The sequence below is a fragment of the Chiloscyllium punctatum genome, chromosome 36 (genome assembly GCF_047496795.1).
Source record: "Chiloscyllium punctatum isolate Juve2018m chromosome 36, sChiPun1.3, whole genome shotgun sequence".
In the NCBI taxonomy this organism is placed as follows: domain Eukaryota; kingdom Metazoa; phylum Chordata; class Chondrichthyes; order Orectolobiformes; family Hemiscylliidae; genus Chiloscyllium; species Chiloscyllium punctatum.
This window is the reverse complement of record NC_092774.1, coordinates 13,253,422-13,275,810: the sequence shown is the minus strand read 5'-3', so window position 1 is coordinate 13,275,810 and position 22,389 is coordinate 13,253,422. Positions and strand designations below refer to the sequence as shown.

General features: G+C 49.1%; 1 protein-coding gene across 1 annotated transcript in view; it reads left to right on the top strand.

Annotated features, from left to right (window-relative positions):
- Window positions 1-22,389, top strand: part of LOC140460743 (uncharacterized) — a 130,798-nt gene that overhangs the window by 47,730 nt on the left and 60,679 nt on the right. Inside the window, exon 3 of the mRNA XM_072555380.1 lies at window positions 8,858-9,448. Within this exon, the coding sequence (XP_072411481.1) occupies window positions 8,858-9,448 (591 nt within the window). The remainder of the gene's footprint in view (window positions 1-8,857; window positions 9,449-22,389) is intronic.

The following is a 22,389-nucleotide window of genomic DNA, read 5'->3' as shown; positions in this document are numbered from 1 at the left end:
CTTATTCTTCTCTGTCTGTGCTCGCGGTCTTATCAATCTGTAGCAGATGTCTCTCGAGTCGTTTCCCTGTCCTGCAGTCTTTATCAGTCAAGGACTCATCCTTCCCTGCCTGTGTTTATGGTTTCATCAATCAAGGGCCTGTTTGTTTTTACTCTGCTCACAAACTGCATGCACAATTTTAAACTATTCTACTTTTTAGTATACAAAATGTTTTAGAAAAGAAGCAAAAGTTTTGTCTTTTATTATAGATCAGTCTGTGGTCTAGGCACATCTTAAAGTTTGAACAGAAATTACCTCTCACACTTATCTTGGTCAGGCACATCTTAAAAAGAGAAAGGGTGGAATTGTGAGAGGCAATTTCGGTTCAAACAATTAAGATGTGCCTGAACCAACAGGCTGCTCTATAATAAAAGACAAGACTTTTGCTTCTTTTCTAAAACATTTTGTATACTCAAAAGTAGGATAATTTAAATTGTGCAAATGCTGACATTTTGTGAGCAGAGTAACTTCTTTTCTAAAACATTTTGTATACTCAAAAGTAGGATAATTTAAATTGTGCAAATGCTGACATTTTGTGAGCAGAGTAAAAACAAGTCCTTGATTGATGAAACCATTAACACAGACAGGGAAGAATGAGTCCTTGACTGATAAGACTGCAGGATAGAAAAACGACTCGAGAGACATCTGCTACAGATTGATAAGACCGCTAGCACAGACAGAGAAGAATAAGTCTTTGACTGATAAGACTACAGGGTAAAAAAACAACAACTCTGGAGACATTTGTTGCAGACTTTGTGATAAGGGTGCAAATTGGAGAATAATGACGGTTTAAGAATGTGAACCTCGTGTCTCGTTAGAGCCAAAGAGGGGACGGACTTGTGCTGTATATAATGAGAAACTTTGTAAGCCTCGGGGCGCCTTTTTCTCAGAAGGGTGCCCAACTCTGCAGACTTGGAAATAAACCTTTGTTTTCCTGAATTTGTCTCGAGCGATTATTAGGAAGCGATTTTCGTTTCTAACAATTCCTCAGGGTTCAATGTGGGGGAATGGGTGTGGGTGGGTGACCCTTGGGAGGGTCGGTGAGGCCGAGTGGCCTGCTTCCACACTGTGGGGATTCTCTGAAGGGAGGGGGTTTGGAAAGTGAGTTGTCCTCCCCGTCTGCTGCTGGGGCCGCGCATGCGCGGTGCGGCGGCCCGCTGAAGGACTCGCCCCGCCTCCTGCACCGTCACGTTTCCTCGCCCCGCCCCTAGTTCCTTTGTGACGTCACAACGCGGAAGTGGCCCTGTCCGTTTCAAAGTGATTCTCCCTCCCTCTGGGCGACTCTTCATCCTGGGAGGGAGACAGAGATGGGAGGAGGGGAAATTGGTCACTTGTAGCAACTGGAGTGATTTCAGGGAGGGAGCAGACTCCGCAAACTCAGGTATGTGTCTTAGTTACCCGGGTGAGGAGGGACTGAAGGATAGAGATTGGGAAGGGGGAGGGCTGGATATCTTTTCTGTTTTGATGTTTAAAATGCACCCGATTCCCACCAGTAACTGCAACAGGTACAAGTACAGCACATGCAATATTCCTCATTGCAGCTTCAAGCCGGTTTTGCATCCTCTGTTCTTCCTCCACTTTGGCTCCAGCACATTCAGCTTCTTTCCCTCATTCACATTCCCCACCTCCCCCACTCCCCACCCGTCCTCGCCCTGATGTTCCAAGCTGACCCGTGAAAGATCGGTTTGTCCCTCCATCCTTTCCCGATGGCGCCCATTACTCTTGTCTATTTCTTGCCTTATCCGGCCTTGTGTGTGAACAAAGTGTTTGCGTATATCCTCTTTCACTGCCAGCTGCTTCCTTGTTTGCGAAAGCAACGTTTCCTCCCATTTTCCGCCGACACTGAGCCTTCTAACCTCCTTGATTGTGTTTTTTTGTTTTTGCAGAAGCAGGAAATAGATGGTTATAACTGTTTGTACGAGCACATCTAGCTTAATCTACACCCCCTCCCCTCACAGCTCCTTTATCTGTTTGTCTGTAACATTGTTTGCAGGCACATTTCATGTATGCACATTGTAGCTAATACAAAAGCAATTATATATTTCCTTCACATAGCTTTCATTCTTGTTAACTCCACTGTTGACTGAAACAATTATACCCTGATGTTAGTTCATTTACTTTGCAGAAGCAATTATGGTTGCAGAAGTAATACCGCTTTACCTATATCCCACAGGGGTGACCCTACAACCTTGTATAAATAATGTGGGACATGGCGAGGGTAAATAGACAAGATCTTTGATCTGGGATTGCTCATAGGTTTAGGGTGAGATTTAAAAGAAACCTAAGGAGAAACTCCTATGTACAGAGGGTGGTGTGTGTAAAGAATGAGCTGCCAGAGGAAGTGGTGGCTACAATTATAACCTTTTAAAGGGTATCTGGATGGGTATATGTTGGGAAACATTTAGAGGGACATGGGCCAACTGCTGGCAAATGGGACTAGATTGATTTAGGATATCTGGTCAGCATGGACTGAAGGGACTGTTTCTGTGCTGTACATCTGTGATTCTGGCTTGCCACTAATGTTTGTCACGTCTGTATGTTCAGGTTCTCCCTGGTGTTGGTGTTAATGCCTTGGTGTCTTATTTTGCTCCCCACATCCTGGGGACATTAACCATTTCCTATCTGGTTGTTCTGATCTGGACTGCTGTCCGGATCTTTGGATTTCTGGGATTGGTCAATAAACACACCTGGAAATGACTTTGTCAATCATACAAGCAATAGTTTATTCTTTGATACGGCCGGGTCGGTAGACTCTGATCAGCCCAGAAGGATTAGATTAGATTCCCAACAGTGTGGAAACAGGCCCTTCGGCCCAACCAGTCCACACCGACCCTCTGAAGAGTAGCCCACCCAGACCCATCTCTGTCTAACTAATTCACCTAACATTACGGGCAGTTTAGCATGGCCAATTCACCAAACCTGCACATCTTTGGATTGTGGGAGGAAACCCACGCAGACACGGGGAGAATGTGCAAACTCCACACAGCCAGCCCCCCGAGGCTGGAATCGAACCTGGGACCCTGGTGTTGTGAGTCAGCAGTGCTAACCACTGGGCCACCGATGAGTACTCCTAGAGTGCCAAAAGAATCCGCCGACTTTTACAGAGTTTGGATAGAACTTATGTACATTGTTCAGAGTCAGACATTGAGCATGATCACATAGTAACAACCAATCAGATCCCGCAAGGTCCTCGTGCATTTTTGACTTAGCCTAGGGCGGCACGGTGGCTCAGTGGTTAGCTACTGCTGCCTCACAGCACCAGGGTCCCAGGTTCGATTCCAGCCTTGGGTGACCGTCTGTGTGGAGTTTGCACATTCTCCCCGTGTCTGCGTGGGTTTCCTCCGGGTGCTCCGGTTTCCTCCCAGAGTCCAAAGATGTACAGGTCAGGTGGATTGGCCATGCTAAATTGCCCATAGTGTTAGGTGCATTAGTCAGAGGGAAAATGGTCCTGGGTGGGTTACTCTTCAGAGGGTCAGTGTGGACTGGTTGGGCCGAAGGGCCTGTTTCCAAACTGTAGGGAATCTAATCTAATCTATCATAATTTCTTGTAGACAACCTGTTCTTGGAATCGTATTTGTCCTGTCTGGTGGTAAGGATTAAATGTTACTTGTGCGATTGATGGTTAGGTTCAGATTTGTTACTTCTGCATTTGCAATTTTTTTCACTGGATTTACATCCGTCTGTGGATTCTTGTTTGTTCTGAGTCGTATCTGCCTGACTCAGTCCCACCGAGTTAGCCAAGCAGAAGCCATTTTGTCCTACCTCCCATGTTAAAGTGGAGATTTGAGGTGGCCCAGGGAATCCTTTGAGAACTCAGACCTGTAAAGCCTCACTCTTGGTTTGTCCTGGAAATCATACTCTTTGGAAGCGTGGAATAAAAATCTCTCATCATAAAGCCCCAAAATGCAATTCAATTCAATCCATAGCAGATAAGCACGAAGAGTTAATTCTCTACGGGATTCATCTCTCTCTCTCTCTCTCTCTCTCGTCCTTTTGAACGCTGAAGACAGCAAAGATTTATTTTGTGAATGCACTGCTTGCAAGGGGTAGTAAGAATCCATTATAATGGACAAGATCCAACCATTAATTACAAAGCTATGGATAGTACCCAGTCTTGTTTCAGGGTCAGATTCAAAGACTATCATTAATTTCACAAGGGAACGGCTATGAATGTTATCACTTGGTGTCCTGTTCACAGATTCACCGATGCTGAGGCAAACGTTCTTAATTGCCTGACAGCATCCTGTTATCACTTGGTGAGCCCAGGTGTCCCTATCTTTAAGTTCTCTCCTCATTCTGAACCTTCCTGCCTGTTTATTTTCTAGTGCAGTAAATGTATTTAATAATTCAGCATTACATTTTAGTCTGAATGTTTAAAGACAAGTTTTAAGGCGAGAGACTTCATCACCCAGATGTCCACACCCTCATTCCTCCCTTTGATTGCACCGCGATCACTGAAAGAGAAGGCTAGTCCAAACGAATGCCCTTCAAGGTGGTCCAGCCATCAACATCCTGTAGAGAGGCACCACCATCTTCACAGCTCATCTGGTCATATTTATCATCGCCATCGACACTTGTGGATGAGCCATCAGATCCCGAAAGGAACATCTTCTGGGGCAAATCTATATCACTAAGGGCCCTCATAAGCCTAGCAATTAAATACCGAACAATACCAATACCGACAAACAGACATAGCTAAATTGATAAGCCAATTGTACCATCGGCCCGATCTGCAGTTTCCCCAACTGGTCCCTTCAGTCATTCTGTCACGGAATACCTGAATCTCTTCTTGTATCTTAGTTAATATTGCCAGTGAGATCAGGAATACCCATAGTGCATTTATCTTGGACAATGGTGCAGACCTCACCCTCCCGGGCGAGTATATAGTCTAAGGCATATCGATTCTGCACAGAGTAAAGACACAGGTCTGATAATCCCAGTTTACTCTGTTCCAGAGCCTCTTTACTCTTATTTCCTCAAATGGTCAGGCCGCAAAAGAGGGAACTGCGGTTCTGTTGACTTGTCAACCCTGCCGATCCTTCCAACCTCAGGGTACTCTGGATTCCCCAGCCTATCGGGTGTCCTGTATTGTCACCCAGTCCATTGGGATCCTTCCAGTTGGAGCAAGGTTGGCTGAGACCGACCGCTGCATCCTCCTCAGATGGAGGTTCCATCGACTTGTCCACTGGCCAGGACAAGGTACTGTTGTGGGAACAAGGGCTCCGATACTGACCTTATGAGGGACATCTTTGCCATCCAGGACAAGGAAATTGGTAGCTTTCCCTTAGCTGAAGAAATAATAGTCTGGTTTGGTGTATATTAGGGAGAGTTTATCAAAATAGGTTACTGAAATGTTACATCAAGGGGTCTGGTCAGATCTACAGGAGTATAGGGTCAACGTTTTGCAAGGGGAGTCGCTTGAGCGCTGTAATAAAATGGGCCAAATGACTCGAGCACTCGCAGTGTATGGGAGACAATGGTCCTCAGAATGCCGTTCCCATTGGGCTCTCCCTTCGCTCTATTGTACATGGTCTTGGTGACAGTATCAGGTTCTGAAAAGAGAAAAGGCCTATAAATGCACAAGGGAAGGGTTCCGTTCCAGGTCCATGTGCCACATCAGGCCTGCTGTACCCCAGGCAGTGTTACACCGGCTGTTTGTATACACAGACCGGAGGTATTGGAAAGTGATATTTCTCTTCACAGGATCGGCAGTAGGAAGTCTGGGGACGGGGCAAGTAAGTCATCTCCCGCTAGAGAGGAGTAACATACTACTGCCTCTGGGGTGAAGAGCGTTCTGTGGGCCTGTATAAATAAGTTCCTTGTGGATTGAGGAGTTTCCCCTATCAGGCTTCCCTTTTCTCGAGTCGGCTCGTCCGACAAAAAGGGATGGTGTTCCTGGGTGCCCTTAAAATATTTACCATAATGACGGGGTTGATCATTTTTATCCTCACTAGGCTTGCGTCTGCAGATAAAATCAAAAAGACAGGTTCGGTAAAGACATGGTAACTCCCCCTGATTTCTACTGTCCAGATGGACCATCTGGTCTTTCTGATGGAAGAGTCCATTACAATAATCAATCTTCATCACGTTCCACACGTCAAAGGGGTCTGGTCCGGTGCACTGGACGACATCTCCTCAGTATGGGTGGTGATAACCTCTGATCATTCCCGGTCCCATCCATACTTAGAGCCTTTCCCCATCAGGATGTTGTACGTGATCAGAGAGGTGAGAAGATAAGTGATCCCCCACATGTCCCTCCTCTTAGTTCAAGTATCTGTAATAAGATTAACATTAGAACAACAGCAAGATTCAAAAACCCAAATGGACAGGGTCCACTCCTTTTGTTCAGATTCCAGGATTCTCTCCTCGTCTTTCCCCCTTTTGATTGGTGCGGTCAATCAATTTACAATGGTGCCGTTGGACCCAAGCTGAGCGCCCAGCGACTGTGACCGCCGTAGGGGTGGGAAGTAAAACCTGGAAGGGGCATCCCAACGAGGGTGGAGACCTTTGCCAGTCCAGTTCTTGACGAGCACCAATGAACCAGGGTCTACCCGTAACGAGGCTGAAAGGGAGGGAACATCGCTGTAGGTCGTACGCTCCTGGGAGTGAAAGGCACACATAACATTGGTTAGAGCAAGAACATAACCAATCATTGTTTTGGCCATGTGGTGGACGTGGACTGAGAAGGGAGCCGAATCGTTCCAAGGGGTACGGAGAGGGTGACCAGAGAGACTCTCAGCTGGAGACAGTCGTGTCTTGCCCACAGGCATGGATCGCATCTGGAATAAGGCCACAGGGATTAACATAACCAGGAGAGGCCAGACTCGGCCATTAATTTGGCAAGTTTAGTCTTGCGTCTGGTTAAAAACTTCAACAAGGCCGGCCGCCTGAGGATGATAAGCACCGTGCAGTTGCCAACAAATACAAAGCTGGGAACAGAGTTCTCCGTTAATATTACCCACAAAGTGTGGTTCATTGTCCGAGCTAATGCACGCAGGTATACTGAAGCGGGGAATTATTTCCTTAAACAAAACCTTCACACTCTCAGCAGTAGTGTTAGGAGGAGGGTAGACTTCAATCCACTTTGAAAAGACATCAGCAATAAGCAAAACATATTTATAGCAACTCAACTCATTTCTCCAACTCAATGAAGTCCAGTTGAAGTGTCTCCAAGGGACCCTCCAGGAAGGGAGTTCTCGTAGAGATACTTGAACTAAGAGGTGGGGGATCGCCTACTCACTGACCTGTTTGATCACGTACAACATCCTGATCGGGAAAGTCACTGACTGAATATCAATGCGATCTGAAAATGATCTGAGATTATCCTGATGTCATCTGGTGCACCAGACCAGACGCTTTCAACGTGGAGTCGCTTGAGCGATGGAGTGAGCTGCCAGAGGAAGTGGTGGGTGCTGGTACGATGACAAGTTAAAAGGCTCCTGGATGGACATATGAATATGATGGGTCAGGGCCAAGTGATGGCAAATGTGACTGGAGTCATAGAGATGTACAGCACAGAAACAGACCCTTCGGTCCAACTCCGTCCTTGCTGACAAGAGAGCCAACCCAATTTAGTCCCATCTGCCAGCTCCCGGCTCATATAGGGGCCAAGTGATGGCAAACGTGACTAGATTAATTTAGGATATCTGGGCAGGTTGGACCAAAGGGTCTGTTTCCGTGCTGTGTGACTCTAATTGTCTTCAGTGAAAGCAGAAGTGTGGTTGTGAAGGCTGGACTTTCAGAGCATGTTTTGCCCTGACTGGGAGCAGAAGGGTTTGACTGAAGTGTGTCGGTGTTTATGGCTTGATGTCTCATTTTGCTCCCACCTTCCCGGGGTCATTAACCATTTTGTGTCTGGTCCTTCCTCAAGAAGCTGCATTGCAGGTTCACCCTGAATTGACACTTTTTTTATTGCTTCCCAAAATCAGACCTGCTCACTCTCAGCAGGATCCCAGTGTTGTGAAAGATATTAACTTTCAGGTGGAGGTATCAAAATTCAGAGAGATGTCAGTCTTGATGTTTTTGCTTTTTCTGCCCCTGTAAGATCCTGAATCAGCACCTTCAGGGGAATTAGTTAGAGTGGAGTGAGAACAGAGGGGAAGGGAGAGTGGGATGGTGCTTTCAATTTTGTGGAACAGGAAAAGAATATTCCACAGAAAGTAGAATTGCTTGTTCTGAATTTCTACCCTGTACTGATAGTGATGACTTGTGTAATCTCTTTTTGCAGAGTATATGAAAATCTGACGACTTGAAGTTTCAAAATCAACGGATGAAGGGCTTATTCCCGAAACATTGACTCTCCTGTTCCTCGGATGCTGCCTGACCTGCTGTGCTTTTCCAGTGCCACATTTTTTGACTGACTCTCCAGTGTCTGCAGTCCTCACTTTGATGTCAATGTCTGACAGTCTCTGAATCCATCGGGACCGCAACGATTTTTGACTGTGATTTCTGTGAGAGGGATCTACACTTTTTGGTTCCTGTTTGAGGATGTTTTCAGCATCAGTGGGACTGGACGAGACATCCCACAGTTGCAGCGCACTGTGTGTGGAGCCTGAAACAGTTATACAGCCTGGGAAGGGGACTTCAAGGCTGGGAGGGGCTCTACACGTGTTTGTGTGCAGCTGAAGCTGTGGCCGTGGAGAAACCAGAGGAATCCCGCCCTGTGGAGAAACCGTGGAAGTGTGGTGACTGTGGGAAAGGCTACCATTTCCCGTCTGCCCTGGAGACTCATCGGCGCAGTCACACCAGGGAGAAGCCATTCCTCTGCCCTGTCTGCGGAAAGGCCTTCAGACATTCCTCCAACCTGCAGGCCCACCAGCGGATCCACACAGGGGAGAGGCCCTTCCGCTGTCCCGAGTGCGGGAAGGCCTTCGGCACATCCTCCCACCTGATGACCCACCAGCGGATCCACACGGGGGAGAAGCCATTCACCTGCTCTCAGTGCGGGAAGGCCTTCAGCGATTCCTCCTCCCTGCTGACCCACCAGCGGGTCCACACGGGGGAGAGGCCCTTCAGCTGCCCCGAGTGCGGGAAGGGCTTCAGCAATTCCTGCAACCTGCTGACCCACCAGCGGATCCACACGGGGGAGAGGCCGTTCACCTGCTCTCTGTGCGGGAAGGGCTTCACCTACTCCTCCAACCTGCGGAACCACCAGCGTATCCACACGGGGGAGAGACCCTTCAGCTGCCCCGAGTGTGGGAAGGCCTTCAGCAGTTCCTCCAACCTGCTGACCCACCAGCGTATCCACACGGGGGAGAGACCCTTCAGCTGCCCCGAGTGTGGGAAGGCCTTTACCCAGGTCTCCTCCCTGCTGACCCACCATCGGATCCACACCGGGGAGAGACCATTCACCTGCTCTCAGTGTGGGAAGGGCTTCACCCGCTCCTCCCACCTGCAGAGGCACCAGCGAGTTCACGTGCCATCGCAGGGGGATTGAAGGAGTGACGGCCGAGTGCCAATATCAGTTGGACTGTCGACCTGTTTCCGGGGACTCCCGGGTTCAAATCCCGCCACGACAGATGTCAGAATCGGTATTCGGTCAAAAATGTGGAGTTCGGAATCTAACGGTGAGACCGTTTCAGGGAGGGGGAGGTCGGGAGGGGGAGGTCGGGGTGGGGGGGGGGGGGAGAAAGCCCCCATCTGATTTCCCCCTCTCCCTTGTTCGGGAAGGGAACCGCCATTGTGGGAAAGGATTCACTCAGTCGTTCCAGCTGCATCCTTTACCCGGTCTGGCCTACACCTGACTCCAGACCCACAGCAGTCTGGTTGACTCTACATTGACCCTTCCTGGCAAATGAGCGGGGAGACACTTACTTGGAGACGGGGTACGGGTTAAAATTGCTGAGTGAGGCAATACTTCCTCCGGGTTACGGATGTTCCAAGGATCCAATTACAAAGGGACAACTTGGTGCTGGCCAATAGTGAAGACAGTGAGGGGGGGTGTGGGACAGGGGAGGTGTGGTGTGTGCAGGCAGTCAATACATGTAATAGCTTGTAACTTTGACTTTGGAAACAGAACCAGTCTGACTCAAGATTGGGATGCAGGCAGACTCTGACCTCACACCTTTAATGCATTGTCTGAGCTGAGAGGTGAGCTTTTGCTATCAAACCTTGTTATCTCGAGAAGGTGACAACAAGAAGTTCTGGGATTCACATTGTAATGAGACCTGCAACCTATTTGAAAAGGTGGAAGACTTAACAATCCAGGTTTGTTGAATATACCATTTCAGTGGCAGGACGCTGGAATGTTTTGCTCTAAATTGTGTCTCAGGATCTTATCCTCCACAACCACCTGATGATGAGGCAGCACTCCAAAAGTTACTGCTTCCAAAGAAGCCTGTTGGACTCCAACCTGGAGTTGTGTGATTCTAGAATCTGGTCTCCAGCATCTGCAGTCCTTGTTTTTACCTCGTTGATTTTAACCCTACTGCGAATCCTCTTGCAAGGATGCCTGCCTTGAAGAAGTTTTCCTCCTCTCTCTACAAGAATCTCAGGGAGTCCCTCTCCCACTGCAACTCCCAGGTCATTTCCTCTGCCCTGAGGCTCTTCAACCATGTCCTGAAACAGACTCGCTACCACAGCCCCATTCGCTTCCTCAGTGCCTGCCTCTGTAACCAACTCATCCCACACGGACTCCAGACCACCTTTAAACCAGCAGAGTTCGGATCCGAACAGGACAAACAGTACAGACTACAGATTCAAAAACACCAGCAACGGTTCTCCTTCAGGATCCTCCACTCCACGCTTGCAGCAATGCGCCGTCACCTAACCTCTCTCCAGTCAGCCCTGCCTCAGCTGAGGGCCACACTCTCTCAGAATTACAAAGGACCCACTCTGTACTACATCCTCAGGAGAATTCATACTCTCAACAAACAGTATTTCAACTCCATCTTAAACATCAAAAACTGTAAGTACAACAAACTTTTATCCACCCACCTCCATAACCAGCGCTCCTCAAACATTCCAGAAGATTCCCCCGGCCTCTGAAATTGCTCGGACGCCATTAGACATGCGGCTGGTGCAGCTGCCGCCCCCACGCTGATTGATGTCACTTCCGCCCCCATCATGGCTACTCCCACAGCCACTTCCGCCCCTCACAATTCCTCGTGCATCACATGTGACATCATTTCTGCCCCTCACATCATCGCTGATGTCACACGCTCAGTGACTTCCGCCACCCTTACTGCTGTGGTCACCCCCACTTCCGCCCCCACCAACGCCACTCACCTGCATTCTGCTGACATGCCCCCCACAGATCCCACTGTCACCATTCCTGGCCTACAGAACCCTGAGGGGAACACCACCCCTGCTCATGACTCCACCCCCCCATTCCCCCCCACCATCACACCCACTCCAGTTACCGGCTCCGCCCCCACTCCCAGCTCCACACCCACACCAGATCCCAGCTCCCAGCCATGCTGCGTTTTCACCATCCCCCCAGACCTCCCCCTCACTGAGGACGAACGATTAGTCCTCAGCAAAGGACTCATCTTCATCCCCCTCCGTCCACGCATCAATGAATTTAATACACGCCGTGATGTCGAACACTTCCTCCGCCTCCGAGCTTACTTTCACAATCTGGACTCCCGCCCACCTTCCGAGGACCCCTTCGCCCACCTCCAACACACTGCATCCACCTGGACACCCCGCGCTGGCCTATTACCTGCCCTCGACCTCTTCATTTCCAACTGCCGCCGGGACATTAACTGCCTCAACCTGTCTACCCCCCCCTCCCCCACTCCAACCTCTCACCCTCACAACGCGCAGCCCTCCAATCCCTCTGCTCCAATCCCGACCTCACCATCAAGCCAGCGGATAAAGGGGGCGCAGTGGGAGTCTGGCGCACTGACCTCTACACCGCTGAAGCCAAACGCCAACTCGAAGACACCTCTTCCTACTGCCCCCTCGACCATGACCCAACCCCCCATCACCAACCCATCATCTCCCAGACCATACAGAACCTCATCACCTCAGGAGATCTCCCAACCACAGCTTCCAACCTCATAGTCCGGGAACCCCGCACTGCCTGGTTCAACCTCCTTCCCAAGATCCACAAGCCTGGCCACCCTGGCCGACCCATTGTCTCAGCATGCTCCTGTCCCACTGAACTCATCTCTACCTACCTATACACTGTCCTATCCCCCGAGTCCAGGACCTCCCCACATCTGTTCGAGACACCACCCACGCCCTCCACCTCCTCCAAGACTTCCGTTTCCCCGGCCCCCAACGCCTTATCTTCACCATGGATATCCAATCCCTCTACACCTCCATCCGCAATGTCCAGGGCCTCCAAGCCCTCCGTTTTTTCCTCTCCAGACGTCCCCAACAGTACCCTTCCACTGACACTCTCATTCGTTTGGCTGAACTGATCCTAACCCTTAACAATTTCTCCTTCGAATCCTCCCACTTCCTCCAGACCAAAGGGGTAGCCCATGGGCACACGTATGGGCCCCAGCTATGCCAGTCTCTTTGTTAGCTATGTAGAACAGTTGATCTTCTGTAATTACACCGGCACCACTCCCCACCTCTTCTTCCGCTACATTGATGACTGCATTGGCACCACCTCGTGCTCCCGCGAGGAGGTTGAGCAATTCATCAACTTCACCAACACATTCCACCCTGACCTTAAAGTTAACTGGACCATCTCTGACACCTCCCTCCCCTTCCTCGACCTCTCCATTTCCATTAATGACGACCGACTTGACACCGACATTTTCTACAAACCCACCGACTCCCACAGCTACCTGGATTACACCTCTTCCCACACTACCTCTTGCAAAAATGCCATCCCGTATTCCCAATTCCTCCGCCTCCGCTGGATCTGCTCCCAGGACGACCAGTTCCACCAGAGAACACACCAGATGCCCCCCTTCTTTAGAGACCGCAATTTCCCTTCCCATGTGGTTAAAGGTGCCCTCCAACGCATCTCGTCCACATCCTGCACTCCTGCCCTCAGACCCCACCCCTCCAACCGTAACAAGGACAGAACGCCCCTGGTGCTCACCTTCCACCCTACCAACCTTCGCATAAACCAAATCGTCTGCCGACATTTCCGCCACCTCCAAAAAGACCCCACCACCAGGGATATATTTCCCTCCCTACCCCTTTTCCGCCTTCCGTATCTACTTGGTTAGGTCCACGCCCCCCCACAACTCACCCTCCCATCCTGGCACCTTCCCCTGCCACCGCAGGAATTGCAAAACCTGCGCCCACACCTCTTCCCTCACCTCCATCCAAGGCCCCAAAGGAGCCTTCCACATCCATCAAAGTTTTACCTGCACATCCACCAATATCATTTTATTGTATCCGTTGCTCCCGATGCGGTCTCCTCTACATTGGGGAGACTGGAGGCATCCAACCAGAGCACTTTAGGGAACATCTCCGGGACACCCGCACCAATCAACCACACCGTCCTATGGCCCAACATTTCAACCGCTGCTCCCTCACCACCAGACGCCTGGAGGAAGAACGCCTCATCTTCTGCCTCGGAACACTTCAACCCCAAGGCATCAATGTGGACTTCAACAGTTTCCTCATTTCCTCTTCCCCCACCTCACCCTAGTTCCAAACTTCCAGCTCAGCACTGTCCCCCTGACTTGTCCTAACTTTCTATTTTCTTTTCCACCTCTCCACTCTACCCTCCGCCTTGACCTATTACCTTCATCCCCTCCCCCACTCGCCTATTGTACTCTATGCTACTTTCTCCACTCCCCCACCCTCCTCTCACTCGTCTCTCCACGCTTCAGGCTCTCTGCCTTTATTCCTGATGAAGGGCTTTTGCCCGAAACGTCGATTTTACTGCTCCTCTGCTGCTGCCTGAACCGCTGTGCTCTTCCAGCACCACTAATCCAGAATCTGGTTTCCAGCATCTGCAGTCATTGTTTTTACCCAATAGTAAAGATGGCGGGGGGGGGGGGGGGGGGGGGTGGAGGGGGGGGGGGGGGGGGTGGAGGGGGGGATGAGGGGATGAGGGGTGAGGAGGAGGGGAGGTGTGGTGTGTGGGGGAGGGGGTGAGGAGGAGGGGAGGTGTGGTGTGGGGGGGGTGGTGAGGAGGGGGGGTGGTGAGGAGGGGAGGTGTGGTGTGTGTGCGGGGGGGGTGAGGAGGAGGGGAGGTGTGGTGTGTGGGGGGGGTGAGGAGGAGGGGAGGTGTGGTGTGTGGGGGGGGTGAGGAGGAGGGGAGGTGTGGTGTGTGGGGGGGAGGGAGGGTGAGGAGGAGGGGAGGTGTGGTGTGTGCGGGGGGGGTGAGGAGGAGGGGAGGTGTGGTGTGTGGGGGGGGTGAGGAGGAGGGGAGGTGTGGTGTGTGCGGGGGGGGTGAGGAGGAGGGGAGGTGTGGTGTGTGCGGGGGAGGGAGGGTGAGGAGGAGGGGAGGTGTGGTGTGTGCGGGGGGGGTGAGGAGGAGGGGAGGTGTGGTGTGTGGGGGGGGTGAGGAGGAGGGGAGGTGTGGTGTGTGCGGGGGGGGGTGAGGAGGAGGGGAGGTGTGGTGTGTGGGGGAGGGGTGAGGAGGAGGGGAGGTGTGGTGTGTGTGGGGGGGGTGAGGAGGAGGGGAGGTGTGGTGTGGGGGGGGGGTGGTGAGGAGGAGGGGAGGTGTGGTGTGTGGGGGGGGTGAGGAGGAGGGGAGGTGTGGTGTGGGGGGGGGGTGGTGAGGAGGAGGGGAGGTGTGTGTGGGGGGGTGAGGAGGAGGGGAGGTGTGGGGGGGGGGGGTGAGGAGGAGGGGAGGTGTGGGGTTCAAAAAGCAACTGCTGTTTCTCTGCCTTTTTGCTGGGGGGATCTGAAGCTGGAACAAAGTTGGTTTGCAATAAAGGTTACCTGAACTTACTGCCGGGCTCAGACTCTCATTGAAAGCTTTCAGCTCCGAGAGGTTTTTGTTTTAAAGCTGCTCATTTCTTTCAGCCTCCTGCACTAAGTTTAGAACATAGAACAATCCAGCGCTGGGGAACTCAAAACTAGGGGGGGGCATTTTTATTTAAATATAAGGAGAGAGATTTCAAAGAAACCGGAGGGGCAATATTTTGAAAGAGGGTGATTTGCATGTGGAATGGACTTGCTGAGGATGTGGTAGATGCAGGTACAGTGACAACATTGAAACAGCATTCGGATGGATACATGAGTAGAAAGGTTTAGAGGGATATGGGCCAAATGCAGGCAAGTGGGACTGGTTTAGATTGGGAATCCTGGTCAACATGGACAAATTGGACCGAAGTGTCTGTTTCTGTGCTGTATACCTCTATTGAAACCAGTAGAATTCTGAAAGGGGCTTGACAGGATAGATGCAGATAAAATGCTCTTTTGTGGGGAGGGTCATCGAATTCCGACAAGGTGGAAGCGGGCCATTCAGCCCATCTATTTCACTCTGGCCCTCTGAACAGTATCCCACCCATAACCCAACCCCTTACTCTGTATTTCCCATGGCCAAGCCACCCTAACCTGTACATCCCTGGTCACTATGGGTAATTTAGCACGGCCAATTCTCCCTAACCTCTACACCCTAATCTATAAATTACCTTCTCAAGAATGTAATTTAAATGCAGAGCATTTCTAAGACTCAACATTGGGACACAGACAGAATTCACACCTATTGTCTCTACTTATAAATAGGGCAACGTCCCTTTGAAATGTAGATTCATTTAGATATAACTGCGTCACTTTACATATGAAGATATCCCTTTGAATGTGCTCACATCCCTTTGAAATATAATCTTGTCCATTTAAACCTCTTTATTTGCAGAAATACCCGTTAAAATGTCCACGTCCCTTTAAAATGCAGATTTCCCCCTTTAGATATGACGCCGTTCCGTTCGATGTCGGAATATCTGTTTAAATTGAGCCGTGAGCTTTCCCAATGTAGACAGGGCTCCTCGAAACGTGGCAGTGTCCCCGCCCCCCGCAGCTGCAGAGTGAGACAGGAGAGTTTGTTTTTGTGAATGAACAGTTGTGGAGTCTCACCCCAACACTGAGGAAAAGACTTAAAAACATTGCTTTTGTATTTTTCTGGCTGCTCAATCAAATATCGAGCCACATTTGGGGGGGAATTATGGCTCTGCCCTTTTTGTTCTCCGATAGGTATTTGGAAACTTAAAATCTGTCAATACCATCAGCATTGCTACAGAGCACGTTGTGTACACTCCTCAGTGTCAACAAGCAGGGCACGTGTTTGCCAATGTCACCAAAACATTGGGCATGTTCCTCACTGTCGGCAGAAAAGTTGCGAAACCTACTTTTGATGGACGAATAAGAAGCACTGGAGGACCAGGGGGAGACTTGTCCTTCTGCCATTCGGAGCTCCCCTATTGGTGAATGTGGAAGTTGGACCATGAGCTTCTTAAGGTCCTGCTCCTCCTCTCTCTGAAGGAAGATTGAGCTTCACCTCAGACTGCAACTTCTTTCCTCTGTCCAACATGTGAGTACAGCACTCTCTTTTCTCACCCCCTTTTCCATTTATGTTTCATTCTGGGGTTCAAGTGTTGACTTGGAGCAACTGAAAGGAATAGGAATGAATCCAGCGAGGGCACAGACTCTGGAAAAGTTCGTCCAGGCCTGTCTCACAATTGGCAAAATAGACAGACAGGAGACTGGAAGAGCAAGCCAGGCAGCATCAGGAGGTGGAGAAGTCGAGGTATCTGGTGTAACCCTTGTTCAGGACTGGGGGGTGGGTATAGGGAGAGCTGTGGAACAAGGGTGTGCTGGGGGCAGGGTATTGAAGTGGGGATAGGTGGAGACAGGGAGAGGGTACAATAGGCAATAGGTGCAGGAGTAGGCTGTTCTGCCCTAAGAGTCAGCACCACCATTCATTGTGATAATGGCTGATCATCCTCAATCAGTATCCTGTTCCTGCCATATCGCCATAACCTGGTACGACCTGGTTGGTGAATGGGAGGAAGGAATCTAGTTGGCAGGGAAGAGTGGAAGGGGCTGGGAAGTGAGTTGGGGGATGGGATGGGAGATTATTTGAAATTGGAGAACTCTGTGTTAAGTCCTCTGGGCTGTGGACTGCTCAGACAGAAGATGAGGTTTTGTTCCTCCAATTTGTGGTTTGGTTTGTTGTGGTAATGGAGGAAGCCAAAGATAGTCATGTCAGAAGGGGAGTGGGAAGGGGCATTAAAATGGGTGGAGACTGGGAAGTCTGCTCAGCCTCTGCGGACCCGGCTGTGATGCTCAGCAAACCGTTCCCCAAGTTTACGCTCGGTTTCCCCGATGTAGAGAAGACCACAATTGACAAAGCACAGCAGGTCAAGCAGCATCTGAGCAGTAGGACAGTCGAAGTTTGGGGCACGAGCTCTTCATCAGGAATGATGTGTGGATGTTCCGAGGGGCATCAGTGTCCTTCTGTGCCAGTTGTCAGACAGGTGCAGCAGGCAATGAGCAAGGCAAGTGGTGTATTAGCAAGAGGAATTGAGTTCAGAAGTAGGGATGTCTTCCTGCAGTTAGGGGGTCATTGAATATATTCAAGACTGAGTTCATCTGATTTTTATGTGAATGTTTATGGGGAAGGCAAGAAAATGGTTTAAAGACTAGTATAGAACCAAGTTACAGAAACAGACCCTTCAGTCCAACTAGTCCATGCTGACTATGTTCTCAAACTAAACCAGTCCCACCTGCCAGTGTTTTGGCTCATATCCCTCCAAGCCTTTCCTATTCATGAACTTATCCAAATGTCTTTTAAACATCGTTACTGTATCTGCATCCACCACTTCCTCTAGACATTTAGTCCACACGTGAACCACTCTATAAAAAAAAATTGTGCCCTTCAAGTCTTTTTAAAATTTCTTTCTCCTGTCACCATCAAAATTTGCTCCCTAATCTTGAAACCCCAACCCTAGGGGAAGGACACCCGTCGTTCACCTCCTCTCTCTCCTCATGATTTTATAAACCTTGATAAGGTCACATCTCCTCCTCCTCTGATCCAGTGAAAGTCCCAGCCCATCCACCGAGATGCAGGTAGATCCATATCCAGTCATGATCGGTTCAATGCTGGTCCCAATTCTCTCTCACGGTGTCCAGGACAGCAAGAGACCACAAGACACAGGAGCAGAAATTAGACCAGCAGGTCTGCTCATTCCATTCAATCATGGCTGATATGTTTCTCAGTTACATTCTTCCGCTATAAGCAAAGTGAAAATGGAGGGAGTTAGTGTGGGATGGAGATTTTCGGTTTCCAGGGAATAAGGGAGGAAAGAGTTCACTATAAATTAGAATTTATGGGATCGGCTGATGAGCCGAGGAGTGTCAGTTGGAGTTTAATTTAGAGAAATCAGAGGTTTGTATTTTGGTCAAGCAATCCAGGCAGGACTGACACAGTTAAGGGGAGTTTTGCAGAATAAAGAGACCTTGGGAGTGCTGGAGTCTCAGGTGAACAGAGTAGTGAAGGCAGCGTTTGGTTTGCTTTCCTTCATTGCTAATAGCATTGAGTATAGAAGTTGTGAGATCATGTTATACACACTTCCCACTCGAACGTGTTATCTACCTGCTTAACTGTTTTTAGTGAATATAATCCACACCTCCCGCTGCTGCCATAACATGGTTTGTTTGGAAGCCCTAGATTTCAGAGTGATTAGATTTATTTTAGATTTTATTACTTACAGTGTGGAAACAGGCCCTTCAGTCCAAACCAGCCCTTCGAAGAGCTACCCTCCCAGACTCATTCCCCAACATTTACCCCTTCACCTAACACGACAGGCAAATTAGCGTGGCCACTTCACCTAACCTGCACATCTTTGGACTGTGGGAGGAAACCCACGCAGACACGGGGAGAATGTGCAAACTCCACACTGACAGTTGCCCGAGGTGGGAATTGAACCCGGATCTCTGGCACTCTGAAGTGCTGCTGCTGCTTCAGGTGGTTGTGGACAATAAGATCATGATTAGACTATTTATAGCCAACGGAGTCCAGATCATGGAGATGTGATACATTAAACAATTTAGATTAAATCTTCCATCTTTTAGAATGGAGTTCTGTTCTTTGGTATGTTAATCCCAGAACCTGTTTTCAGTAACTTTCTCAAGAACGTAATTTAAATGCATAGCTTTTCTATCAAAAATGTCAGGCTGACTCGACATTGGGACCAAGACAGAATTCACACCTATTGGTGGGTAGGCTGGGACTTTTTTCACTGGAGCACAGGAGGTTGAAAGGTGAAGGTATCGGGTGCCTCATTAGCAAGTTTGCAGATGACATTCAGATTGATGGAAAATCAGATAGTGAAGGGGACTGTCAGACGCTTCAGCAGAATATAGATCGGAGAGTTGGGAAGAGAAATGACAGATGGAGTTCAACCCAGACAAATGTGAGGTGATGCATTTTGGAAGATGCAATTCAAGAGCGAGCTATACAGTAAATGGAAAGGTCCTGGGGGAAATTGATGTACAGAGAGAGCTGGGTGTTCAGGTCTATTGTTCTCTGAAGGTGGCAAATGCATGTCAGTAGAGTGGTCAAGGCAGCATACAACACATGTTCCATCATCGGACGGATTGAGGAAAAGAGCTGGCAGGTCATGTTAAAGTTATATAAGATTTTGGTTTGGCGCATTTGGAATACTGCATACAATTCCGGTCGCCAGATTTCCAAAAGGATGTGGATACGTTTGGAGAGAGTGCAGAGGGGGTTCACCAGGATGTTGCCTGTTATGGAGAGCGCTAGCTATGAGGAGAGGTTGAGTAAATTAGGATTATTTTCACTGGAAATAAGGAGGTCGAGGCGGGGTGGGGGGGGTTCCTGATCGAGGCCGAAAAACCATGAGGGGTGTAAACGGGGTGGATAGGAAGAATTATTTTCCCAGAGGAGAAGACTTAATTACTCAGGGTTACGAGTTCAAAGTGAGAGGGGAAAGGTTTGAGGGAGATATACATGGAAAGTTCTTTACAGAGAGGGTGGTGGGCGCCTCGAATGCATCACCAGCAGAGGCAGTAGGGGTGGGATCGATAGTGTCATTTAAGATGTATCTAGACAGATACATGAATGGGCAAGGAGCAGAGGGATACAGATCCTTAGAAAATAGGCGGCAGGTTTAGATAGAGTATCTCGATCAGCATAACCTTGGAGGGCTGAAGGGCCTGTTCCTGTGCTGTAGGGTTCTTTATTCTCTTTATAGAGGTTTCCAAAACCATGAGGGGCCGAGATAAGGTGAACGGCATGTGTCCTTTCAAGATTAGGCTGCAAATTAAGGGGAGAGGAGAAAGATTTGAAAAACACATGAGGAGCAAACACATGCAGGAAGCTGCAAGAAACAAAAACCGTTTGAAGCTCTAAGCTTTCAATGAGAGCCTGAGCCCGGCAGAACGTTCAGGTAACCTTTATTGTGTCCCAACATTGTTACAGCTTCAGATGCCCCCAGCAAAAAGGCAGAGAAAAAGTAGCTGTTTGTTAGACAGCTCAACAACAGGGGGAGGATCAAGGGGCGGGGCAAGGCCAACAGCAGGTCCCCGCACTACGCCTGCGTTACCTTGCACAGTTTACAAAAATCCCTTCCCCTTTAGAGACTCCCCACAGTGTGGGAGCAGGCCACTCGGCCCAAAGACTACACACTGATCCTCCGAAGGGTAACCCACCCACACAATTCCCCTACCCCGATTGCTCAACATTTACCCCTGACTAATGCACCTCACCTGCACATCCCTGTGCACAATATCCCAACCCAATCTTGTCCCATCTGCCAGCACGGGGCCCATATCCCCCCAGTTGCCTTTTAAATGTTGTAATTGTACCAGCCTCCACCACTTCCTCTGGCAGCTCATTCCATACACGTACCACCCTCTAAATGAAAAGGTTGCCTCTTAGGTCTCTTTCGTATATTTCCCCTCTCGGTGTAAACCTATGCCCTCTAGTTCTAGACTCTCCCACCCCAGGGAAAAGACTTTGTCTCTCTACCCTATCCATGCCCCTCATGATTTTATAATCCTATAGAAAATCACCCCCCAGTCTCTGACGCTCCAGGGAAAACAGCCCCAGCCTGTTCTGTCTCTCCCTATAGCTCAAATCCTCCAGTCTTGGTAACATCCTTGTAAATCTTTTCTGAACCCTTAAGTTTCACAACATCTTTCTGATAGGAAGGGAACCAGAATTGCACGCAATATTCCAACTGTACAGTAGTAACATGACCTCCCAACTCCTGTACTCAATATTCTGACCAATAAAGGAAAGCATACAAAACCCCATCTTCACTATCCTGTCAACCTGCAATTCCACTTTCAAGGAGTTATGAACTTGCACTCCAAGGTCCCTTTGTTCAGCAACACTCCCTAAGACTTTACCATTAAATGTATAAGTCCTGCTAAGATTTGCTTTCCCAAAGTGCAGCACCTCTCATTTACCTAAATTAAATTCCATTTCCCACTTCTCAGCCCATTGGCCCATCTGATCAAGATCCCATTGTAATCTGAGGTAACCTCCTTCGCTGTCCACTACACCTCCGATTTTGGTGTCATCAGCAAACTTACTTACTATACCACTTATGCTCACATCCAAAACGTAGTGGGCCCATTATCTATTTTCAAAGTGGAATTTACAATATATTACATGTATTGACTGCCTGCAGATTGTGCAGTCTTTCAGCAAAGTCGAATGTTTAGGGTGCAGGTTTGCTCGCTGAGCTGTAGGTTTGATATCCAGACATTTCATTACCTGGCTAGGTAACATCATCAGTGGTGACCTCCAAGTGAAGCGAAGCTGTTGTCTCCTACTTTCTATTTATATCTTTCTCCTGGGTGGGGTTCCGGGGGGGGTTTGCAAGGACTGCCACAAACACTACGTCAGACAAACAGGAAGAAAGTTAGCCACCAGGATACACTAACACCAGCTAGCCACAAAAAGACCCAACCCTCTATCCCTCGTAGCCCCACGTACGGATGAAAAAAACCCCACAATTTCGACTGGGGCAAGCTAAGCAAAGACATGCCAGAGAATTCCTCGAGGCCTGGCACTCCAACCACAACGCCAGAAACAAACACATAGATCTAGATGCCATCTAAACATACCCTAAACATCATGCTGCAAATACAAACTCACCCCCATGGATGATCTATCTTGTGTGTGTATGAGACAGAGAAAAAGTCTACGTCCGTGCTGTATATCTCTATGTCTATTTGATAACTGATGCTTTATTTCTGTTGGTGTAAATGTTGTTGTAATTCATAGCTGGGTACTAATAGATGCAATGGTGACAGAATTCCTCAAGTAGGGCACTGTAAGATTCCTAAGAGACTCCTGGTTTACTTCCTCATGAACAAACATTAAGCACGTGCGCCTATTTATGATTGTTTCATTTTTCTTATTTGATTCCCTGCTATGACTGCACCTTTTATCAGGATGGTTGACAGTCTGGGAGATTGTGGGTTGGGTCTGGATTGAATATTTTATTG